The 23576-nt window shown below is 35.4% G+C and overlaps 1 protein-coding gene across 1 annotated transcript; it reads right to left on the minus strand.

Annotated features, from left to right (window-relative positions):
* Positions 1-1047: 1047 nt before the first annotated feature.
* On the minus strand, positions 1048-23053 carry si:ch211-264f5.6 (carcinoembryonic antigen-related cell adhesion molecule 5). The gene is made up of 9 exons (XM_066675857.1): positions 22950-23053; positions 22332-22667; positions 20325-20603; positions 18045-18311; positions 13585-13863; positions 11504-11758; positions 10770-10890; positions 3736-3775; positions 1048-2837 (listed from the first exon to the last, which is right to left on the minus strand). Exons 1-8 carry the CDS (start codon positions 22981-22983, stop codon positions 3757-3759), a joined length of 1590 nt encoding a protein of 529 aa, XP_066531954.1. The 5' UTR covers positions 22984-23053; the 3' UTR covers positions 1048-2837; positions 3736-3756.
* Between the last annotated feature and the right edge of the window lie 523 nt (positions 23054-23576).

Raw genomic sequence — 23576 nt, forward strand, 5'->3', positions numbered from 1 at the left:
CACTGCATGAATCCTTGGAATCCGCTTTTGAGTCCAGTATGAAACCTTGAAAACCTTTTCATGGTTATTGAAAATGCTGATAACATTTAAGTACAGTTTTGCAAAGTTATACTATTATACACATACTTGCTTGACCAGACCTGTTTGGTCTTAAAGGATCTGCACTTCTTGACAAGCAAGTTAACCTGTTTGACAGGCCTCTTCAAAACCTCTGTAATTTCACAGCAGTACAACAGCAATTTGTTATAACTTTAGCACCACACTTAAAAGGAAAACAGAAAGAGTTTGTGCACATCAGACGTCAGTACAAAATTGTCAGACTGCACGTTTACATCACATGAACAAGGAAAAAGCAGTGCAGCTTGGGTTTCTGAGATACTGGTAGCATATCAGCCATCTACTACATTATAAGCCCAGGCTGGAGGGCAGGCTTTTGATACTGTTTCTGAATAGACACCACCTGTGAGTACAGGAGTGGGCAGGATTGAAAAACAGTAAGGAAAAGCCCTTAAGGAGAGTAGTGAGATTTGAATAAGCTAGTCTGGAATCTAAGTGTGGAACAGTGAATATAGTGCCAGGCAGTAATATTGAAACTCAAACTTGGTGATATTTTAGAAATATCTAATGGTGTCAGGATTTTGCAGCAGCAAATACTATAATGAACGCATGCTCTCCGTTTACCGTATGTTTTGTGTTGTGTTAGTTTTGTGTTAATCTTAAGATTTTTCACAATAACAATTGAAGTAAAAAATTAATTTAGTGATACGAAAATATTGGTGCACAATTGTAAATACAAGTATACTCAAATGCTGTATTTTGCTCAACCAAAGTGTAACTACCACTTAATGTAGCACACATACAAGGAGTTTCAATACCAATTTCTTGTCTTTTTCTAAAGTAATTGGAGATTTAGAGCCTGAGAATATTCCTGGCTAAATACAGAGAAAAGCAACATTGACCAAATATAATGTATAACAAATTGCCCAGTGCATTGCACTCAATAACAAGAAACAACAACACAGCACAAAATAAAATTTCTATTCAGGCATAATTCCAGTTTAATTAAATTCAATCTCATACAATAGATTAATTTTAAATTTAAAAATGTTAGGTAAGAATTTGACTGCATTTATACTACAAACATTAATGATTGTATACAATATAATCATTACACATTTGTAAACAAAATAAAACATTCACTATAAATAAATCATATCATTAATTTACTTGACAATATCTGACCCTTTATTATACAGTACTAATTTTTTTTTTTTTAATTCTATGCATCAGATATTTCAAATTAAACCCAATTTTAAAATCAGAATTCACTTTCGGGATAAGACCTGCAGCTTTGCTCTTCTTTGGAGAAGCCATGGTGGATGACCACAAGACTTCAGTGTGTCTCACTTTGGAACAACCATCAATTCACTCAGCTGACACTGGACAATTACAGGGAACTCCAGGCCAACATTTCAGACACACAGCAAAACACTGACGCTTGAAAGTAATGTTTAATTTTACAGCTAATAATCACACACTTCTTTTAGTTCTGTGTGAACATCTAAGCTGATTTGCAGGTGGCCATGCATTGTCTAGCACTGTTTTTATTTTTAGGAATGCTATGACACATAACGTAGAATTCACACACAACTAGTCCAGATTACTACTGCTCATTATCAAAATGACTGTTTCATCACTGTGCATTCATTTGAGGTTTCAAAAACCACCAAAAAGAAACAACCACCCTCTTTTAAAAATTAAAATCACATTGTATACAATGGTATTCCAACATGAACAGCAATTTTGCTGACAGAAAAAGTGAAGATGAAGTTGAAGATGTGAAGATGACTTTGAAAAACTTTTCTTAACAGTCATGGCCATTTGAACTCTTCTTTACAGCACAACATCTTTGTGGGTGACGCCCAGGAGAGCACAGTAACAGCTAGCCTACAAAACCATGGAATGTTACTGCCCACAAAAATGTCTCATCCTTTTTCTTCGTATATTTTTCCTGCCTATTTGTACATCCCAAACGTGTTTAAGCTTGCCCCTGCAGTCTCTTGACATTCATTATTAGGAGCTCTCAACAAAGAGGTCCTGAAGAAGATTGGAGAAGAAAAGAAAACGAATATATGTGTTGAGATGAGTTGATGATTTAACAATGGTGGCAAGAACAAACCTGCAGGTTTTAGGCGTGTAAAGCTGTGAACATCTTCCACGTCACTTGTCTTTGGAAGTAAGAATTCCCAAAGCAATGTTTGACATTTCACTGTGTAAATTTTCAAAATTTTATGCTGCCTTTAAAGTCAATGGGATACTAAAAACTTGCCTGTTTTTTATGCTGTGTTTTTTCATATTCAATAGTGCAATGTCTTGATACTCCATTACATTTCAGGGGCATGGGGTAAGGATGGGGGTATTCAGGGGGTGAATAGGATATCAAATTACTTTTTAGGAACAAAAAGAGCAGCACTCTTCAGCCAAAGATAAGGGGACACTGGGGTCAAACCTGGTGTAGGTGGGAACATTAGTATTGTCTCTGGATAGTTGACCCATAGCCCTTTTCATTCTCATGTCTTCAGTGTAGTGAGGGAATACAGTGGCATTTTTCTTGAGCCATGAAAAAGAAGAGTTAACAAGTGTGGGTATGAAGAAGTCCCAGATTGGAACATAATCTCTGCATTTTCAGATAGAAAAGTTTCAGAAGAGAGAGCGAGAGAGACAGAGAGAGAGACAGCTCTAGGGGTGTGGTCCATTCATAAGAGTAGACTCTCCAGCTGCCCTTGTGGAATGATCTTGTGGGTTAGATGGTGGCTGAAAAGTGGGTCTAGTACAATCTATAAAAAAAAAAAAAAATGATCCTCAATCTGAGATATAAACTGGGAATTAAACAAAGCACTAGGAACACAGAATTTCATGCAACAATTAAGATATTTAAGTAAAAAAAACTTTAGGGTGGAACACAGGATATAAATTTTTGAAAATTAAAATTTAGCAAACCATGTTGAAATTGCATAAGATGGTTTAGATTTATATACTGTATGAAGTCATGGAAATGGAATAAGAGAAATATGTTACAGTTTTGTATGACTGTTTCTAAAATTATGCAGTTGCAACACAGCACAAATGACAGTGATTTTGTCTCAGTGTACAGTGTTGTTTGAGTCCTAATTTAGACAGTGCTAGACAGGATTTCACAACTCTGTCACACACTGCACTTTTTCATTTAACACTCAGGACAATAGCACTGACATGCCAGAGTGTCTATGTCATTTGTAAAATATTGATTTCCTCAAAACCCTACGCTTACCTGCATGGTAAACCTGTCTGAGCATTTCAACTGTTAGCACAGTTTGACCGCACCCAATCCAAGTTCAAGAAAACAGGTTACAAGTGAACATTTAGCTTGCCACTGCATTAGACTGTGTTTAGCTACTTCTTCAGAGAAAATGTTGATATGTCTGTGAAAAAGCTAAGAGACAAGCTAGTGGTTGACCCTAAGATTTGGATGGCTAACATTAATATCAGCAGATTTGCTAAATTTCTGTCGGAAGAATTATACAAGTCAAAGGAAGTCAACTCATCCCACATATTCAGTGAAATATCATCAAAGAAATTCAAAAAGCAACTACAAATGCCTCAAAATTCCAGCTTTTACAACGAAAAATGGTTACTTGCTACTGTGTCCTGAGGCAGAAACAAAAACATGTTTTATGTCATCAAAGGAAAACTCACCGACTCCCATCTCCCTGAGGGTTAATATGGTGATGCAATGCTGAGAAAAAAGAAAACAAGAAACAGGTTTTTAAAGAATTTCTTCCATGATCTTATGCATTGTACAAGTGTTTTGAATAAAACAGGCTTTTTTTAACTTGTTATAAATTGAACAGTTTTTTTCCCTAACTGGATTACATTTAATGAATTACCAGTGTATTTTCCTGTACATTTGTAGATCTGACCACAGAAAACCAAGACTAAAATAGATGACTGGATGTGAGATAACAGATTTAAATACATAACCCAACAGATTAGAAGGGTAAACAGAGATATGCTAGAGGGGAAAATGAAACAAAATTCACAGGGGTGTGTATGTGGGTGTGTGTGAGAGAGAGTGAGCAAGAGAGAAGGGGAGAGAGAGACACACACTGTGTGGACTTGTGTGAACATGAGTGACATTCCATTTGTACTCTTGCATAGACATTTCCACTCCCCTGTATTCTTTCATTCAGCAGATTCTATCATTATTAATTTCAAAGGCAAACAAAGAATATCTTATCAATAATCTTGCTATGTCTCCTTGTCACAGTGAATTAATCCCTGAAGGCACTATTTGAAGAGCCCATGTTCAAACACATTTTCAAGAAAAGTTTGGAAATATATCAAATGCAATAAAAACATGAATTTTTGATTTTTTATCTTGAAAATGTATTTAACAGACAAGTGTCCAAAACAATTTCCAATACTTTTACTGACCAACTTGAATCTCTTTTGTAAAGTTTAAATCTGATGCCAGCAACACACTCAAAAACAGCTGCATCAGGGGCAACACAAGAGTGAAATATTTATAGAAAATTCACGTTACATTGATCTGAAGCATGACATTATAATCAGGTAAAATCAGGTAGTGTTCACAAAAGGATTAGTCTTTGCAAATAAAAATACCGATTTTAGACTTTTTGGAAATAGTGTTTGTATGTAAATCTTCCTCATAATATAATGTGACAAGCTCCCAAGCTGGCAGGTTTTATGTCTTTGTGACCACCTACAATAAATTTCTGGCAAATTTTGCTCTAAATTCACACATGATGTCCTTTGCTATGAATTAAAATGTCTTAAAAGGGGCCATATCATTAGAAACTCAATTTTGAAGTGCAAATGCACTTTAATTTGTGGATCTGGAGCACCTACCAACCCAGAAACTAAGGGCGTTTTTCACACCTATAGTTCAATAATTCTGGTCCAAATCAATTTAGAAGCTTGTAATCTTAGGCGTTTTCTGCTTGGTTTGGTTTGTTTTCACACAGTGAAAGATCAATGCGCACCAAAATGCTTTACCACAAACCATTGGAGAATGTGCTCACCACTAATTGGTCAGACCTGAATGAGGCGGGAGCAAGAAAGTAAACACAGGAAGAACGTCCTGTGTTCTGGACTAGTGCATTTCTGATCCATTACTCCGATTAGTGGCTTAGCCACTTCTCTGTTTACCTACCTACTGCGTCCAATAAGCCAAATCCACCCTGGCTACGAATGGCCATTTATCACTGACCTGCAGCGTATATCTTACTGCTGGGTTGGATTACGTTCTCAAAACTAACCACATCAGTGTTTGTTTGGGACCAGACAGAGACCACCTCCTCTAAAGTGTCTGGGTGCGGATGTTTTTGTCTGCATCTGAGTGTGATTACTTTCTTTCACACATGCCCCAGTGAACAACACCAAGTGTGAAAACAAACCAGAGTTCAATTTTACCAAACTAAAAAGTGCAGGTATGAAAACACCCTAAGAAAGAAGACTATACTGTTGTTTTTTTGTGGTTTGTCTAAGTCAGACAACAGACAAAACAAGCCATTCGTATTTTGACAGAGACATAAGAATAAAAAAGTTACAACACAATATTGGAGAATTTAGCTTACTTGCTTAAGGCAGCTGCACTTTGTGTAAGTTCAGATCTCTTTAACATGAATCCCAATTCTTAATTTTAACCCTACCACTTATTTTCGAGTGTTATCTTGCCTCTTAGAATTGAGTTACAAGTTGCAATGGCTAAATCTTCCCCTATGAAATGGAATGACCCTTCAAAGGCCTGATATGTCACCAGAACGCAAAAAAGCAGAGCTTCAGTGGCTTTCTGCCACCAATTGGTAGCAATATCGGAGATTCTAGACTTTAATATAGTTCAATTTAGGGCACCATGCCTTCAAAAGCGTACCACAATCATATATTATCACCTACTCTTAATTCGGTGACATAAAGTTGAATTCATCTGCTTATTCTGCGGCTTGTTGTTATAAACTTCCAGTTCCATCTTCACAGGCACTTGAATGTACTTGCCATTTAAGGTGGAGCTGGAAATTCAAAGACATTTGCAAAAATTTGTGATGTTCTTCCAGTAAAGAGACTTAATGCATTCACGACATGTATCTAAAACAATAAAATGGTTTTATATTTTATTATTGGAGAAAATAGAGTTCTGGCTTTCTTTAGTCGCTTGCACAAGGTTGTCGATTCATAACACCCTTTGTTTAAAAGTATGCCCCTGAAAAATCTCTGTTTGAAGGGTATTTAGCACTCCTTTCATCCCTACACCTCTTTCCAAAGACAAATTGAGACACCCCTTCTACTAGGCAAAATGGAGGATTAGGGCCAAGTGGTAAGGCTAAGTAGTGGAATGGGATTCATCCTTAGGGTGTATATGGCTCTGGGAGTGCTGATTGTGACTTAATATAGTTAAAAAAAAAGACAGCCGCTGAAACTGATTGCTCGGAACAAGACTGTTTAGACAGTATGAAAATGGTGAAGTATTGTGTATTGTGTTGAGATCAAATTATGTCACAGAATTTTCATTAAGACCCCAGAGAACTGTTAACCTTAAAGCAACTAATTGGCAGTAATCACATTAGACTTCAGCTATTTCTGTGTATAGTTAATTTCTGTCATATTTGGAATTACTGAATCACAGATACATGAAACACAGTTTCACTGGATTTAACTGAATTGAAATTGGTGATGTGTATGGGTCATATGCATGGGCAAAGGTTTGTGAACACAGTTAAAGCAGGAGTTCAGGTCATGCTGGTTTGCTATCAAACACATCTAGAGTTCTTGTTCACCAGAAAAGCTGCCCTAAATATTTGCATGTATTTTTACTTTGAAACTTGTTGAAAATTTTCTTCTATTCTTGCTTAGCAATATCTATTCAACAACAGTAAATAATGGAACCCCTGGAATTTCATTTTGTTAAAACACTTCAGAGCACACACTGAACAAATCTTCTTAGGTCTTTTCCTTACTCTTCTTATTTATATGGACCAAACCAGTTTGTGTAGATAAAAGATGTAGAAAAATTTAACATACAGAATATTTAATTTCTGATATCCATTTACATGCACACAACACATTTATTCTGGCACTCCCAAAGGAATCCTAAGAAATTTTGGTAAAGTATGCAAAGAGTGACAATGGAGTGACAGTGAATATGGATATTGACACATGATGTGGTTCAGAAATATGTGTTGGCTAGGCATGCCTGACTTTCACTGGAACCACAGTGAGTGCCTCTAAGTGGTGCTCAACTTGACACTGCTTCCATGCTCTGCATTTGGTTAAAGGAGGGGAAGAGAAATTAGGAGGTTAGAGAAATGAGGAACAGAGCAGAAGACTCAACAACAATCCTCTCATTAAAAGCAAATTTTCATGAGCGAGAAATAGGTCAAATTACACTTGTAAAAGTCTTAAAAAGCAGTGTAAGGACTTTTTTCTCTAAAGTAATGTAAATTGCAATTTCAGAGCCATGGTAAACACATTTCACCAGTCATATATTTCTTGTATACAGCTTTTAAAGCATTATATGAATTCATATATATTTACATGTTTCTTCATCAGTGTGTGCTGTAGTTCTAATGTTTAGTTATTAAAGAGTAAATAATTAAACTTAATTAATTTTTATTTATTTATTTATTTTTTGCTGCAATGGACTGTCCAAAGTCTGTTCCTGCCTTTCACCCAATGATTCTGGAAAAGGTCTTGACCATCTGAATTAAACGGATACATAAGTTGAATGGCTGAATGAATTAAAACAATTTTGTGGCAAGACTGAATCGGAAAGCTATTTGTGCATTTGAAGTGCTGTCTCCATTTTTCAACCAAGGAGAATGGGAGAGTGTGGAAAACTGATAGCTTAAAGGCAGTGAAGGTACATGACAAGTCACTGGTACAGACGCTGTTTTAAGTAACAAAAAGCCAAAGCACCTTGAATCGGGCTCAGCAATTTGGAAGCTGCTCTTGCCCCTCATAATGCGGCATATCAAATGGTGTTTTCCACAGTGGACTTGCCAGAGTACATGTGACGTACCAAAATATGAATACACCTAAGACAATACTGTAGACAATATTATAAAAATATAATTGCTGTACACAGTCTCTCTTTAACTTTATCATTTCTATAATACATGTAGCTGTTCATTGTCATAGAGGCATTATCAAAATATCGTGGTACCTTTTTGGGTGATTTCATAATACGGTCCACAACTATTTAAAATATAAATATGTTTGCCTTTATATGTAGAGCACTGCAGCCAGCCTGCTGTTTATGCCAGTAACATACCAACCAACCACAAAATTAAGACAGGCCTTCAAGTTGATGTGCAACTGGGCACAAAAAAAAGGAAGGAAAAAAAAGGAAAACCTAAGGATTAAAACAACTTTGACAAGGCCCAAACTGTGATGGTAATAATGATTGATCAGAGCATTTCTCAAACAGCAGGTCTTTAGGATTTTCCCAGTACTACCTTCTAAAATTTGGCCAAGGGAAGAATACCAGGGAACTAGCGACTGAAGCTAATCCATTTGTAGAAGTGCTACTGGAACAAAAAATACTGAATACATTAATGGTGGCTAAGATGGAAAGGTTTCAAAACACCATGCATTGCAGTTTGCTGTGAATAGAGCAGTTGAACTCTTGGCTCCCTCAACTTTGAGCCTTTGTGCTCATGAGCCTCTAGCCAGTTCACAAGTTGTCCTTCCTTGTAGCAATTTTAGTAAGAATTAACACATACATATTGGCAATACTACACAATACATGCCATATTTGAGATACTCTGGCCAGGTCTTAATCATCACTTAATCATTTCCTTTAATTTCCCCTGGGGATCAATAAAGTATCTCTCTATCTATCTATCACAATATGGCCATAGTCAAATTCGGACCCTATACTTGCCCATTCTTCCTTCTGTTAATGTGTCTACTTCAAGAACATAATGTTCACTTACTATGGTAAGCTGTTTGACCTGCTTAATTCACCATTCAGTTCGGAAAACTGTTCAAACTTTCTTTAAATGAACAATAAATATAAAATGAAGTGTAGTCTTGAACTTGTGTTCTCTGGAGAAGGAATAAAAGTGGAAATCTTGTCATGGGCTCCCTTTTAACAACATTGACATCAGAAATGCTAATGTGTGTCCAATATTGAATATAAAAATGAGAAGCTGTGTTGTCAGTGGCATGGACAGCACTACTGTTGTTGGATATTCTGAAGCCTTTTTTTCTGATGGTGTTTTGTCTGAGGGTGTTTGGTCTGCGGTCGTTTGGTCTGAAGCTTTTTTTCCGAGGGAGTTTGGGCTGAGGGCGTTTGGTCTGAAGTCTGATGTTTAATTAAACAAGTTCTGAGACATGACGATAGTTTTCCCAAGACTTGATGTCGTTTCCTACGAGGAATGATGCCGTTCTGTTCAATGCCTGAGTACTGACGCTGAGGTCTGAGGATGTCCTAAAATGTACACTGTAGATAAACCAGAATACACAGACGAAGTGAACCTTTATATTTTGTTAATTGGGCTTAATCTGAAACTGGGAAAGAGTACAATGCCCCGTTCAGCCTTTCCTCCATTTTAGATTTTCATCCGTAGTCTGTCATTGCCAGAGGGAGAGCTGTGTCAATAGAAGTCCAAAATGCTTGGGTCACGTGACTCATGCAGGCTCCAAATTGTTCCAGGAAGCTCTAGGCAGCCAATTTAAATGCATAGAGTCAGGTAGAGAAACTGTGTATTTTTTGGTCGTAAGTCTTCAATAAATGCATTGATTTGCAATATTTCTACAGCACATCAACCTGTGTATGTGGTAACATATATGCTTAAAATAAAAAAAGAAAACAAATCACCTCTGTTTCAGGATTAGTGTGATAATCTGGCGATACTTGCCTTGTATGTACATTTTAGACTTTATTATCTCAGTTACAGGTACATTCATGCTGTTGATTGCGTTAAAAATATTTAAATTATAATTAGTGCTTTTGAAACTTGTACGATATTCAGTATGAAATATACCCTTTGGTTTCTGATAAGTTAAAAGTTAGAGCAGTGGTTCTCAAACTGTGGTACGAACAACAAGATGGTATGCTGAAAAATGTACTACTTAATTAAGGAATTTATTCAAAACTAAGAAACTAAAGTATTCTTGTGTAAATTACATAATGTTTCATAATTATGCCCCGATTAAATAAAAAAAAAAAAATGCTACACAAAGTTGATAATGTCTTGTAAGGGAACAGGAGGACAGCATTCCCACTTTTTTCAATTTGTTTCAATCTTGTAACTAATCGGTGTTGTGTGTGTGTTATATATTTATACAACAATTAGTTTTGGTCACACACTTTGATCGGTTGAGAAGTGTTCTAATTGTGCTGATATTTCACGATAACAGCACATTTTTTTCACAATCACTGTATCACTTTACTGAGCTGTTGCTAACAACTCTTTACATAGCAGCTCTTCTTATTACATTTTTCACACCAATAAACTGTCTTAGGTTTACTTTAAGAATACTCATACAAATAAAAAAAATCACATATTTTTTACACACACAATATTAAAACTACTGACAAGTGATTTTAATTACACTGATTGTCATATTACACATTTTCCTTACATGTTTGTAAAATATAACCACAATTATAATGTATGCATATTATGTATAAACATTCAAATCAGCTGGACACACATATAAGATTAACTTTCTAGAATGCTGGAAAATAAAAATAATGTTTAACTTACTCTGCAGGCTTCCGTCTTTTGCGAACTATGATGCAAGCGATGACACACAGAAGCAAGAAAACAGCTATGACAATGCCAGCTATTGCACCATCAGACAGCTGGTCATGGAGCTCCCCTTCTCCTGAAAATCATGACAGTGGAGTCCATTTATTATTGAAATCATACCCAACAGCATACTGTCAGGTTTTGATCCTGCTGTACAATGTTTCCTGCCCTCATGGTTATCTGCTCAAGTGTTTATATCTGGTCTTCTTCTGTCAGTTATTAAGGGTACCAATTTATATGTACTTAAATAGCAAAAACTTGTTAGTCAAGTAATTTAGTGGGCAAATAGCCACTAACACTGATCTACTGTATATTAATAAATATTTATTCAAACATTTTGACCAGGGGTCACAATCTTATCCACAAAGATCCGGTGTGGCTGCAGGTTTTCATTCCAACCAAACAGAAGCACACACTGTTTAACATGTTAGAGAGGAGAGTAGTTGATTAAACAAGTAGAATCAGGTGTGCTCTGCAAAACTGGAACGGCCCTTTGTGGATAAGATTGGTGACCCCATAATTTTGACTATTCCTTGCATTAAATTATATCCAAAAGAATACAGTAATGTGTGGGAGTTGATGAGAAGTATTTGTGAAATTAATTAAATATAATAAAAGCAAAGTTCATTACATGTTGTGGTACAATCATTTTTAGTTTGGATAAGATGTTAGATAATAGAAAACATTACCTTTCACCAGGAGGTCGTGGGTGATTATCAGGCTGAGGCCTGTGATATTGTTGTGTGCCTCACAGGTGTAGGTGCCACTGTTTTTGTAGTCAGGCTTCTCAATTGTGTACTCAGATGTTGTAAGCTCCAAGAGCGTGTTGTTTAGCTTCCAGATGTAGCTGGCAGGAGGAACAGAGTCAACCAAGCATTTCATGACCAACCGTTCAACCACCTCCACTTTCTTCGGTCCTTCTATGTGTCCTTTCTCTGGCCCATCTGATTCCATGCAGGAGAGACCAGCATAGTAAGGTTAGGAAATATTTCTACCACCGTTCAAAAGTTTGGAATTACTGCTAAATGTCACTGTCAGCTTGTTTGTAAGTATACAAAATTGTATGCTAATTGTAAAGATGCTATGGAATAAGTATTTAGCTATGTTTTATTTAATATAGGGCAGCATGGTAAAGCAAACAGGTAGTGTCTTTTTTATACACCTCCAGGGCCTAGGGGATGTGGGATCAAACCCTTCCTCAGGTAATTGTCTAAATGGGATGTTTTTTGTGCTTTCTCTGGGTTTGCATGGGTATCTTCTGAGTGCTTATTGAAGTAGATGGACTGGCTACTCAAATCTATCTAGGGTTGTGAGTATGCAAGTGTAGTTGACTGTGATGCCCTGTGATGGACTGTAGCCACTCATCCAGGGTATGTTTTTGCCTTGCTTCTGGGATGTAGGCTCTGGGCCAACTGTAGCCCTGAACATGTTAAAGCAACTTCAGAAAATGAAGTCATTTTTCAACCTACACCGACCGATCAGGCTTAACATTACGACCACCTCCTTGCTACAGCATTCTATGTCCATTCTCTTAGCTCCACTGACCATACAGGAGCAATTTGTACTTCTGAAATTACAGACTGTAGTACATATGTTGCTCTGCATGCTTTGTTCGCCCCTTTCATAATGTGATGATAATGTTATAATTGATCTGTGTCAGTGGATTGCTGCATCTAGAAGCTTAAATACAGGAAAGACACCAGTGACTTTACAGTCCAATAGCAGATCATAGCCAAAAAAACCTTTACATTTTTTTTCTTACCTTCCCTATTCATTCATTTCTTTAATATGGATCCACTAAAGATAAAGATATAAAGATTTCCTTCCTAAAAACCTGTCCTGCTACTCTAAACAGCTCAACTCTCTTGTGAACTTAATTTAAAACAAAATCTTGCTCTGCAGCAAAGTTCATTTATTATCTTTAACTGCTTGCAATCTTGTAAATCTGGAATCACACTCTGCACAGGGCACTAGTCTGTCGCATGACATATAATCATTAAGTGATTCACATCTATGGGCAATTTTAAACAGACAAACTACATTCCAGCAGGTGTTTTTGGATTGTGGGAGGAAACATGGGGGAGAATGGCATGGGGAGAACACCAAAATCCTGACAGAAAGTGATGGAAGTCTGGTATTGAACCCACAATTCCAGGACACTGGAGCTGTGTGGCAGCAACACTCCCTGCTGTGCCACAATGTTACACCAAAAATCTACTGAATATTTACATTTCTCAGAAACTGTGTAAATATATGTCCTTGGCAAACTAACATAATTCTCAAAATAGAATGACCTGCTGTAAGAAAATGACACTTTATCCGCTTCTTTCTCCAAACAGGTTAGATACTTTAGTCTCTAATTTATTTAGCATGAAAATCTCTGTAAATTTGAACAATTAAACATTTCCAGGTGCACTACTTTGTGCTGCTGACTGTTTGTGCAAAACCAGGACTTTTATCTCAAAAGGTCTTGCATGTTATTTTGTTTTGTAGTTTATATATACAATAATTCCACATTTGGACTGGTATGTGTATTTAAGAGTTCCACAAATACATACCAGTGACAACAAGATGTAAATTAACATCCTTTTAACCAGTAACACAAAACAGACACCAGTGGACCAAGTCTGTTACTGAATAGCACGTTGTGAATCATACTACCTTAAACATGAGAAGTCATACAAGAGTTTATGAGGAGATAAATAACCATGCCAAAAAAAAAAAAAAAAGAACAAAATATACAGACACACAAGCATGTTTTTACACTCACAGTTGATCTTCATGATGAAGGAGCTGAAGTCACTGTTCACACTGTTAGTCAGCTGGCATCTGTATTCTCCAGCATCCTCTTTCTTCACTGTCAGAATGCTGATGGAACTCTTGTCAGCTGTAGCAATTATGTGTTCATTGAAGACCAGTAGCACACCATCTTTAAACCAAGACACACTGTGTGCTCTGCCTGCACTGGCTCGGCAGGTGAGGTTGGCAGTGCTGTTCTCAGCAATTAGAGGTAAATTGGGGCCAGTTACATTAGTACCAGAGATAGCTTCTGTTAAACCAAACAAACCAGAGCGCTTAGTAAGTATTATCAAAATCAAATAATTTTTCCCAAACATCTTTCTCAAGGAAACACAGTATTAATATCTCATAGCTATCAGCTAGGTGTATGGAGCTATATTAAGGTCAAAAGTTTTGTTAATTTGAAAAAAAAATTAATTTGAAACAGAAAGTTCAAATCTTGAGATTGAACTTTGAAAAATACAACAGTGCATTTTTGCAGTAAAAGAGCTATAAACTCTGTCAGAGTGCGTAGTTCCACAGACACACTTTAGTTTCCCAGCACCTTGCTGGCGATGGCATCAGCTCAGTGAGGACAAAGCTGCAGCTTTAATGCGATAGGTACCAAATGTTGTCTAAAAGATCTCACTATAAAAGGACTTTGTTACTGAAGTCAATGGTTTACACTGAATATTGCATATAACTTGAGTGTTCAGTGATAGTTCTCATTGTAAACACAGAGGAAGCTCCTCTGGCATCATTGCTATGCTGTCAGTCGTTAGACCACGCCTCTCTCTGCTGATGTCCCACCTCCCATGCGAGAAAAGGGTCAGAAGTCTGAAACTGAAAAACAAGGATCCGAAACTGAAAAAAAAAAAAAGGATTTGAAAGAGAAAATAAGATCTGTGCCCAAAAAAATATATGAAACTAAAAAAAATTAAGATTTTAATAACACATTTTAAAAACATAAAATCTGCAATTGTAAAATATAAGACTTTAAATATCAAAATATTTAGGAATGTGAACATTGAAAATAAATTATTTATTCCAAAAAATAAAATAATTAAATCAAAATTCTATTTAAATTGAAAAAAAAAAATCATCTTACACTTTTTTTTTTTATTTTGAATGCACTGTTGTATTTTCAAAGTTCAATTTCAAGATTTGAACTTTCAGTTTCAGATTTTTTTTCAAATGAACAAAATTTTGACCCTACTATATCTCCATACGACGTGCAGATGGTCAGAGAAGAATTTTATATTATTGATATAACCTGTAAATTTTCCTTTTCTGCTGGTACATGTTGATGGAAAAAGAATAAAAGGCAGACAAATTTCAATACTTTTTGAAGGAAAATTAAGAATTATTAGTGGTTAACATTCATATTAATGAAAATTATTTGTGCTTTTATGTTGTAGAATTGTTACATTTTACTGTGTTAATACTGCAAGAAACATAGCAACATGGACAAGGCTATTCACACTTATTTCTTGCCACATATTAATTCATTGTTGTCCTGTGAAGGACTGGCGTCCCCTCCAGGGTGTATTCCCGCCTTGCGCCCGATGATTCCAGGTAGGCTCTGGACCCCCCCGCGACCCTAAATTGGATAAGCGGTTACAGATAATGGATGGATATTAATTCATTTTCTATAACCATTTTATCCTGTTCAGGGTATTGATGGGCCCAGACCCTACCCAGAAACACTGTGCAAGGCAGGAACATACCCTGGCTACTTGCAACATATTGTTTTTTTTTGTACCTAAAAGTACATTAAATTCTCTTCAGAAGGAGATGTGAATATTTAAAATTTTCTATTACAGAACTGTGTAAAAAATAAAAGAATATAATATAGTTCCTGGAGATAAAGATGTATGAATCAAAACCCCTTTAAATATCTACAATTATTATAGAAAATGGTACAATTATGTTCCCTAACTAAAGGTACTGAATATGTAACCTTGAGGGTACCACAAGTTTTTCCTGACAGTGTATAATGGAAGTGCTAACACCATATTAGTTTAGTAATCCTTTCAATTAAAATCCTCAAGGACAAAATGTTGAATATTGTTTCAAATTACAGTACATAAGAAAAGTAACATTCTGATTCCAACAACATGTTGACATTCAAAAAAGGTCTGTCGCGTTAATTACTACCATACTGACATTTAAAGCATATAAGATGATATTTATCTTTTTTAAACCATTTTATAAGTTGCCATTTTACTAAGCTGTTATGACAATACTGCAACCCTGAACTGGATAAACGGTTACAGACAATCAGTGAATGAATGTTATGACTATACTAGAACATAGGTAAAATTGCTAGCTAGGTTCACTAGCTACCTGAAAGAGAGGCATCTTTAAAACAAACCATGAAAAAACAGGCTTATATTTTCTGGCTATGTTTTGAAATACCACTTGTGACCGCTGCATTACACTCTGTCAAGCATGGCTCAGTCAAAAACATACCCACAAATACTCACTTGCCATCTCCTTGCCCCCACTTCCTCCCTCACTCCCTGACACACAAACAGTCATTTGAGTAGAATGTGTCATTTGTGAATCAGACTGGATGACTGAATGTGTTCTAGAACTACACATAAGAAACATGCTATAATGCTAGCCCTCTAAAACACAGTACATAGTTAAAATTCATGTAACTCTTTTTCTTGCTCTGTTGTTCCTTCTCAAAAGGATGTCTGTCAACACATGACACAATTAATTTTTCAAAGTTTATCATAACGTTTCAAAGTTTACCAAAAAATGCCATTCTATGGAATCTCTTTTCTGTCAGTGTATGCCAAAAAACAGTCTGAAAGTCTGCTCTATTATTCACTGCTGAAAGATGATACTGTGTTCTGAGAATGTTTTAGAAAAATATAGTAAATACTCTAAATTTGAACTTTCAAAAGACACGAATCTCTGTATATATATTTTTATACTTTGTTTAAATCAAATCCATTCATAAAGCAATGCATTGTTATCCTCTCACAAAATAAAGAGAATCATTACACTGACTTGAGAGGTTCATCTCCTGTTGCTGATGATCCACGTTTATTAGAATATGGTGTTTTTTACAGTATAGGCTTACTCCAATGCTAGATTCCTAGGCTAACGTTGTTTACCATGCAAAAATATAAAATTTGAGAATGTACTTTCAGAGTGGAACGCGTTCATATGTAGGTCTGTACTCTCAACCATAGGTCGTTTTGTGTGAAAGCATTATATTATAGCACATTACATTGCTAGTTGTACAATTTAACCCCCATCTCTCATGGGTTGGTATGATCACTAACATACCTTAAATTAACCTACATTCGGTCATCACCTTCACTGAGAAATGACAATAAACAAGTATATGTTTATATATGAGGGCCCTACAGTACAGTAACAAAATCCTATGAACTTTAATGAGAATTAGGCAAACAAGTCTTTTTTTTTTTATAACAAACAATTTTTAACGTATCCGAATGCTATAATGCTTCATATTAAGTTTTATGTTTAAGTAACTAAGCTACCAAGCTGGACTGTTCTCTCAGTTAATCAACATTTCACTTTGTGATATTTCATATAAATAAATAGCATTTTACATTAATAATTCACTTCAGATGGTAAACTTTGTAAATGGTTATCAAATGGTTGTTGTGAGCAGGAAAATATAAATTTCCAGTAGTTCTTCTCAAAGAGCCCCTTTCCACATACATGGACAGTTCACTCTATATAAGAAGCAAAACAATATCATAATGGCTCTTTTTATCCCATGATTTCTGACTTAGCTACTCCACAAAAATCTGGCTTTGGTTGACTTTTCAGTTTGTGCATGGGTAGCCACTCCAGATACACAAATTAATGTGCAAGTGCACTAAAAAATATTATTGTTATTATTATTATTATTATTATTATTATTATATCCCTATCCTTTGAATCTGAATTTGAATCAGTATGATTCTACATATTTGGATAAATCTTAAAACACTATATCTTTCCTGATTCTAATTGCTGAAAATTCTGACTGATTAATACCATAAACAGCACAGAAAGGAACACAAATTTCACAATAACAGTATACCTAATAAACCTGTGTACAATGCTGCAATACAATTTAAAAAAATCACTCATTTACTATACCAAGTCATGTACTGTTGCCAGGCAGCTTTGCCATTTTGAAACAAAATTAGTGAACTACTCTGGCTTTGTACGCATATAGAAATATTCATTCCTTTATTCATTGTCTGTAACCGCTTATCCAGTTCGGGGTGGGTATGGAGCTTACCTGGAAATCACTGGGCGCAAGACGGGAACACACCCTGGAGGGAGCGCCAGTCCTTCACAGGGTGACACACTCACACATTCACTTACACCTTGGGACACTTTTTGAGTCTCCAATCCACCTACTAACATGTGGTTTTGGACCATGGGAGAAAACCTATGATGTTGATATAGACTCACCTATGATGGACACTGTAGCAACCTGTGAATAGGTGTAACGCTTAGTCTTGCTGTTGTATGCAACACAGCTGTAGTTGCCACTTTGATTTTCTTCCAGGTTTGTGAGGGCTAAAGTGGCAACATTCTGTTGCAGATCCCTTCCATTGAAAAACCATTTGAGCTCTGCTGCTGGGCTGGACACAGCTGAGCAAGACAGTGTCAAGTTGGAGCCTTTCTTCAGCACAGAATCACCAGGCACTTTTGTCATAGAAGCACTATCAGGGCCATCTGAAGAACCAGAAGATTAGACATTATTTAATTTATCCAGATATACAGCATAGGTAAGAATGTAGACACCAAAATCTAAAAATACTGTACCAGGGGAAAATGTAAATAAATATTTAATTTGTGAATACATTAAAAAAATAATAAATTCAAAATCTCATTTTTATAACCTTCAAATGGAAAAGAAATGTGCACAGATTAATCCCAAATATCAATAATTTTCTGTGATTTCCTTTTATTGAATTTTCAGAATGTAAGGCCATTGTTGCTGTAGTGGCACTGCTACAGAAACCAGCTAGATATAACTGTCCAGCTGCTTGAAAAATATACATATTTTTCTCCCTTACAGACTAGCATCTTAATATAGTGTTAATAAAGTGTTGAAATATAAAACAATAATAGCTTTCAAAAATCATTCTTATACTCAAGTGCATTTAAAAGAATAATCTTTTATTTTTTATAATATTTCAGAAAATGTTTTTCAGCTTTTCCACTTCCACCTTGTACCCTAATCACTGATTCACACACTCCTCTACTGGAAATGACAGACTCTTATCTAAAATTTTTCATGCACCTGTCTGAATTAGACATGTGCTTTGTTTCACTCCTATGATGTTTGCACTTTGGAGTGCACAACCTGCAGAGTCTGAGATTAAAACTAAGATTTGAAAGGCAGGCACTGTGCTAGTGTTGAAGCATTGTGCTAAATAAGAAGTTTCCATGAACATTTAATTGTGGCCTGCCATGCAACAAAGAATATATACGGAAATTGTGATCTGTTAAAATTTTAAATTTAAGAATATATTTTGCATAGCTCTATTTTACTTGCTCCTCAAGTGGTACAATAAGACATGCTAATCCATATTAAATTGTTGGTTTGCATGACAAGTGTTAAAATGTCACAATGAAGCTGATGATCACATTGCAAGTTGAATAATTGCTGTTAACATGGACAATCTTGAATCAACCTAATGGCAAAGAGCATTACATAACTACCATAAATAACAAATGCCACAATGATACAACAAATAAAGTGGTTTGTATTCAGTAACTATGGGTTAGTTGATGATTTGTAAAATAGGCCTTTCAGAGTGGCTGTAGAAATGCACTGATTAAGTCACTTTGTAAAAGTGTAAAAATGCAAAAGCAGAACATATTTTATCCAGAATTACAAATCTTACAAAAATAATACTAAATTTCAACTTTTGTGTTTGTGTGCCTCTCTTCTTAAATTTTGTTCTGAGCATCTTTCCACATTAAGCTGTGCTCAGTGACATTCTGCCATTCCACCTAAAATGGTGTAACTTCAAATGCATTTGCATTTATTCTGCAGGAGCTATACAAAATAAACATGCCTCTTAAAATGGATCTTGTCTATGCATCAAATGCATTTCTACAAAAACAACAAAATTGAGGTTTATAAAATAGTGATTACATGTTAAACAAAACTTAATACAAATGATTACTCAATCTCAAATGAAGACATTTATAGCTATACACAAGGCAAATAACAACTAAGTAGTGCAGTGAATATACTATTCATTTCAATCTACTGTATAATTTAAAATAGATGTTTTAAAATACATTTGTTTAATCTTTTAAAATGATTATTCAAACATCAAAATAATCTATTGATTGCATGATGATTAAAATAGTAACAGATTCTTAAAAAAAAAGTAGACAGGATCTTATTTCAGAGCTATGATGATTCTGAATTCACACAATAAAACGTGTAACTAAGCTGCTTATACAAGGACACAATGTCACTGAGGTAAAGAACTGTCCCTTGATGAGTATATTGTCAAACTCAGTGAGTATTCCAGTTCACTAAGCTGCTTCACATTAAAGTAAATACTTTCTGTACTTACTTTCTGTCCTACAGCTATAACAAAAAGCAATGCTTTGTAAATACAACAGTATCATTCAAATGTTAGTAACACAACATGTCAAATTAATGTTTAGTTCATCTGAAAACCCTGGTATGTATATGTTTATGTGATTAAATTTAATACTCACAGCTGATGCTCAGGTTAAAGGCGCTGCTTGTCATAGACTCCAGGTTATTCTGAGCAGTGCAGTAGATTGGCCTACACAAGTCTGTGCGCAAAACTCCATTAATTATTAGCTGGCTCTCATTCTGCATCAAGTGTATTCCATCTATTATCACAGGGCTTGAACCGTTCATCCATTTGTAAGACAGGAAAGAGCCTTTGGCTGAACAGATCAGGACTACAGTGGTATTGAATTCCACAACTTCAGGGGGACTGGAGATAACAGTCACATCTGCCACAGGCTCTACATAAATAAATAAATAAAACAGGCAACAAGTTTAATTTCATGCTAGTGCAACCATTAGGATCAAATCAGCACATGTTTGTAGCCATTAATTATTCTATTTACTTCATCCTTTATTTAAAACTAGAGCCATCTTGATCTTGGTGTAGATGTTTAGACACCTCAACACACACTTCACCTCAAAATGGGAAAGGCATGTTTATGTCAAGCAGGCAGAAAGAGAGGCCCTATCTGAAGCAAAATTAAGCACATTTATCTCTGATTTACTTAAGTCATTTCAAGAATGAAAGCAGTTAAAAAAATAAGTGTGTGTGTGGAGTACCGTGCAAAAGTTTCAGGCACCAGAGATTATGAGATTAAGAGCTATGAATCTGAGACGTAAGTATAAAGCTAAAAACAAACAAACAAATAACGCCCAACATTAGAATAAAATTAAATAACATTATTCCAGTAAGTGTGATATTCTGTGTGAGAATGTGTTGGTTTAACTTTTTCCAAATCTCTCCTCGTGGCAGTCCATATTATTTGAGATTATCATACAATACCTAGTTTTACCAGTTAATAAATTATGATTTTAAATAATGTGTGCTGTTGATTTAACAAATTCATGCAATCAAGGAGAATCTGAACAAAACATTGTTCTTCAAACTCACTCACACCTACTACTTTATACTAATTTATCTTATATTCCTTATGTTATGTATTTTTTTATATATATTTACTGTGACTGTATATAACTTTATACAAGCACCATGCTTACTGAGAAAGCATTAGTTTAAATATACAGAAATATATAGAATTAATATAATTACATTGGTTGCTTAAGACTTTGTATATATATATGTATATGTGTGTGTGTGTGTGTCAACAGTCTCAACACACTGAACACACTGGCATCAAGTTCAAGCTGAGACACCTCCACCTTGAAATATTTATTTTAAATATGTGAATGGGCTTGCACAAGAGTTTTACATCCTTTTTCCTTTTCAAAACTGCCACACCCTTTTTTGGCTTGCTTCTTAGTTCTTAGTGAACAACATTTGCAAATTTAACCTTTTTTCAACTTGAGGCTATCACTTGTAAAAGTAACCATTGTTCCCAAAACAGGTTTCAGTACTTAAGTCAAATCTACATTTTACTGTTACACCACAACGAGAAATACAACAACCAGACAAGGGTAAGACTAATTGTTACATCAATGAAATATTAACCCAGGCAGAAGAACTGATAGAGACAACAATATGAAAATGATGGATAGATATATATACCAATTGTTCTCATGATGTATGTTAAGAATCATGAACAAATAATCTACTCAATTATTGTGGTCCCTGCATAAACACTCACTTCTTTTTAACATGCAGCATCTCTCAATAAATAAAGCTACTCTTTTTTTTGGGATACATATGACTAAAAACACGTAACTAAAAATGCTACAGTACATACGCAGGCACACATGCACCTAATCTGGTTTCACTAAACTTATTAGGACCTTCATATTCCACAAACTGTTGGTCTCACTGCACTGTTACCAAAAAAAGGGTTTACGATCAAACTGTCCAGTCATCATGAGGACATTCAATTCTCACAATCTGCTAAAGAAAAGTACATACACATATCACTAAACACACACACACACACACACACACACGTATATATATATATATATATATTATATATATATATATATATATATATATATATATATGTTTTAATATACGAGCTTACCAAGCACCGCCAATGTAGTTTGTCCAGACTGTGGAAAAAAATTTTGATCAAGAACAATCACAGAGTATATGCCACTATCTGCCTGAGTCAGGGGTCCCAGCTGGAAGGCGTAGGTGGTTTGGTTGAAGGTAACACGGCCTTTGTACTGGTCGGTGATATCTGGATTTCCTTTATCTAAGGTGAACGCGAAAACTGGAACGGAATCAGAACCCGGCGAGGACGTGAAAACCATCGACAACACCTTTGTTGAGGCTGGAATCGATAATGGGAATGTGACAAATTTTCCCTTTACACCACTCATTTTCGAAGGCAGTAGAGGGTTTCCGGAAGAGCAACCTGAAAGAAATAATATATACATAGATTTTGTTAAAACATGCATTTGGTTCCAGCACAGATGAATTAATAAAACACAAGACATACATGATATTTGTATCTCTTGATATGTTAAAACTGTCAACCAAAAATCTCTACATATTTGTTAGTTTACAAATTTAAAGCATATCCAAGCAAAAACGGCAGACGATTCCCCATTTTATAGCAACCTGGTTAAACACATATTCTTCAGGGGGGGTTAAGATTAATTATAATAGGAGTCTTAAAAAGAGAGGAATTACTTACTTATTGCAGTGAGAATTAGTAAAAAAACTCTCATATTTTACAGATATATTCTGAGCTGTGTTTTTCTCTGAAGCCAAGAGAGGAATGCGCTCTGTAAATTGAGTCTGTTACGTTAGTTAAAATGAGAGCATGAAGACACACCCAGACATACAAACACGCCCCTCTCAACTATATCACAAGCTCATACAATCAAGTCAGCATAGGTTAACCATAAGCGACACCTACAGGACAGTAGTCAAGATCACAAAGAGCTGATTTGCACTAGAGTAACTTTTAAGAAGCAGAGGGGCAAGAAGAGCCTTCTTCATAAGGAGAAAAATTGCAACTTTGACCAGATCCATGTATTTAAAATTGATTTCTTCTTATTTGCTGCACTTTTTCTTCTCGTTTGATTGTTTGGTGTGTGAGTTTTAAAATAAAACTTCAAGTGTATCTTACAACTGATATTTAAATGTTGAATCTGCTTAACCTAGGCTGTGGGAAGTTACTCAATACTGACTATTTGTGCTTTTTTTTTACCTTTTCCTTTTTCCTAATGTAGATTTTAACACAAATTTTAAAATTTTACTGAACTGAATTACAGTGCCCTAAAATCATAATTTTTGTATATTTATTTCTTTGAACTCC

Source organism: Hoplias malabaricus, chromosome 6 (assembly GCF_029633855.1).
Source record: "Hoplias malabaricus isolate fHopMal1 chromosome 6, fHopMal1.hap1, whole genome shotgun sequence".
Classification (NCBI taxonomy): domain Eukaryota; kingdom Metazoa; phylum Chordata; class Actinopteri; order Characiformes; family Erythrinidae; genus Hoplias; species Hoplias malabaricus.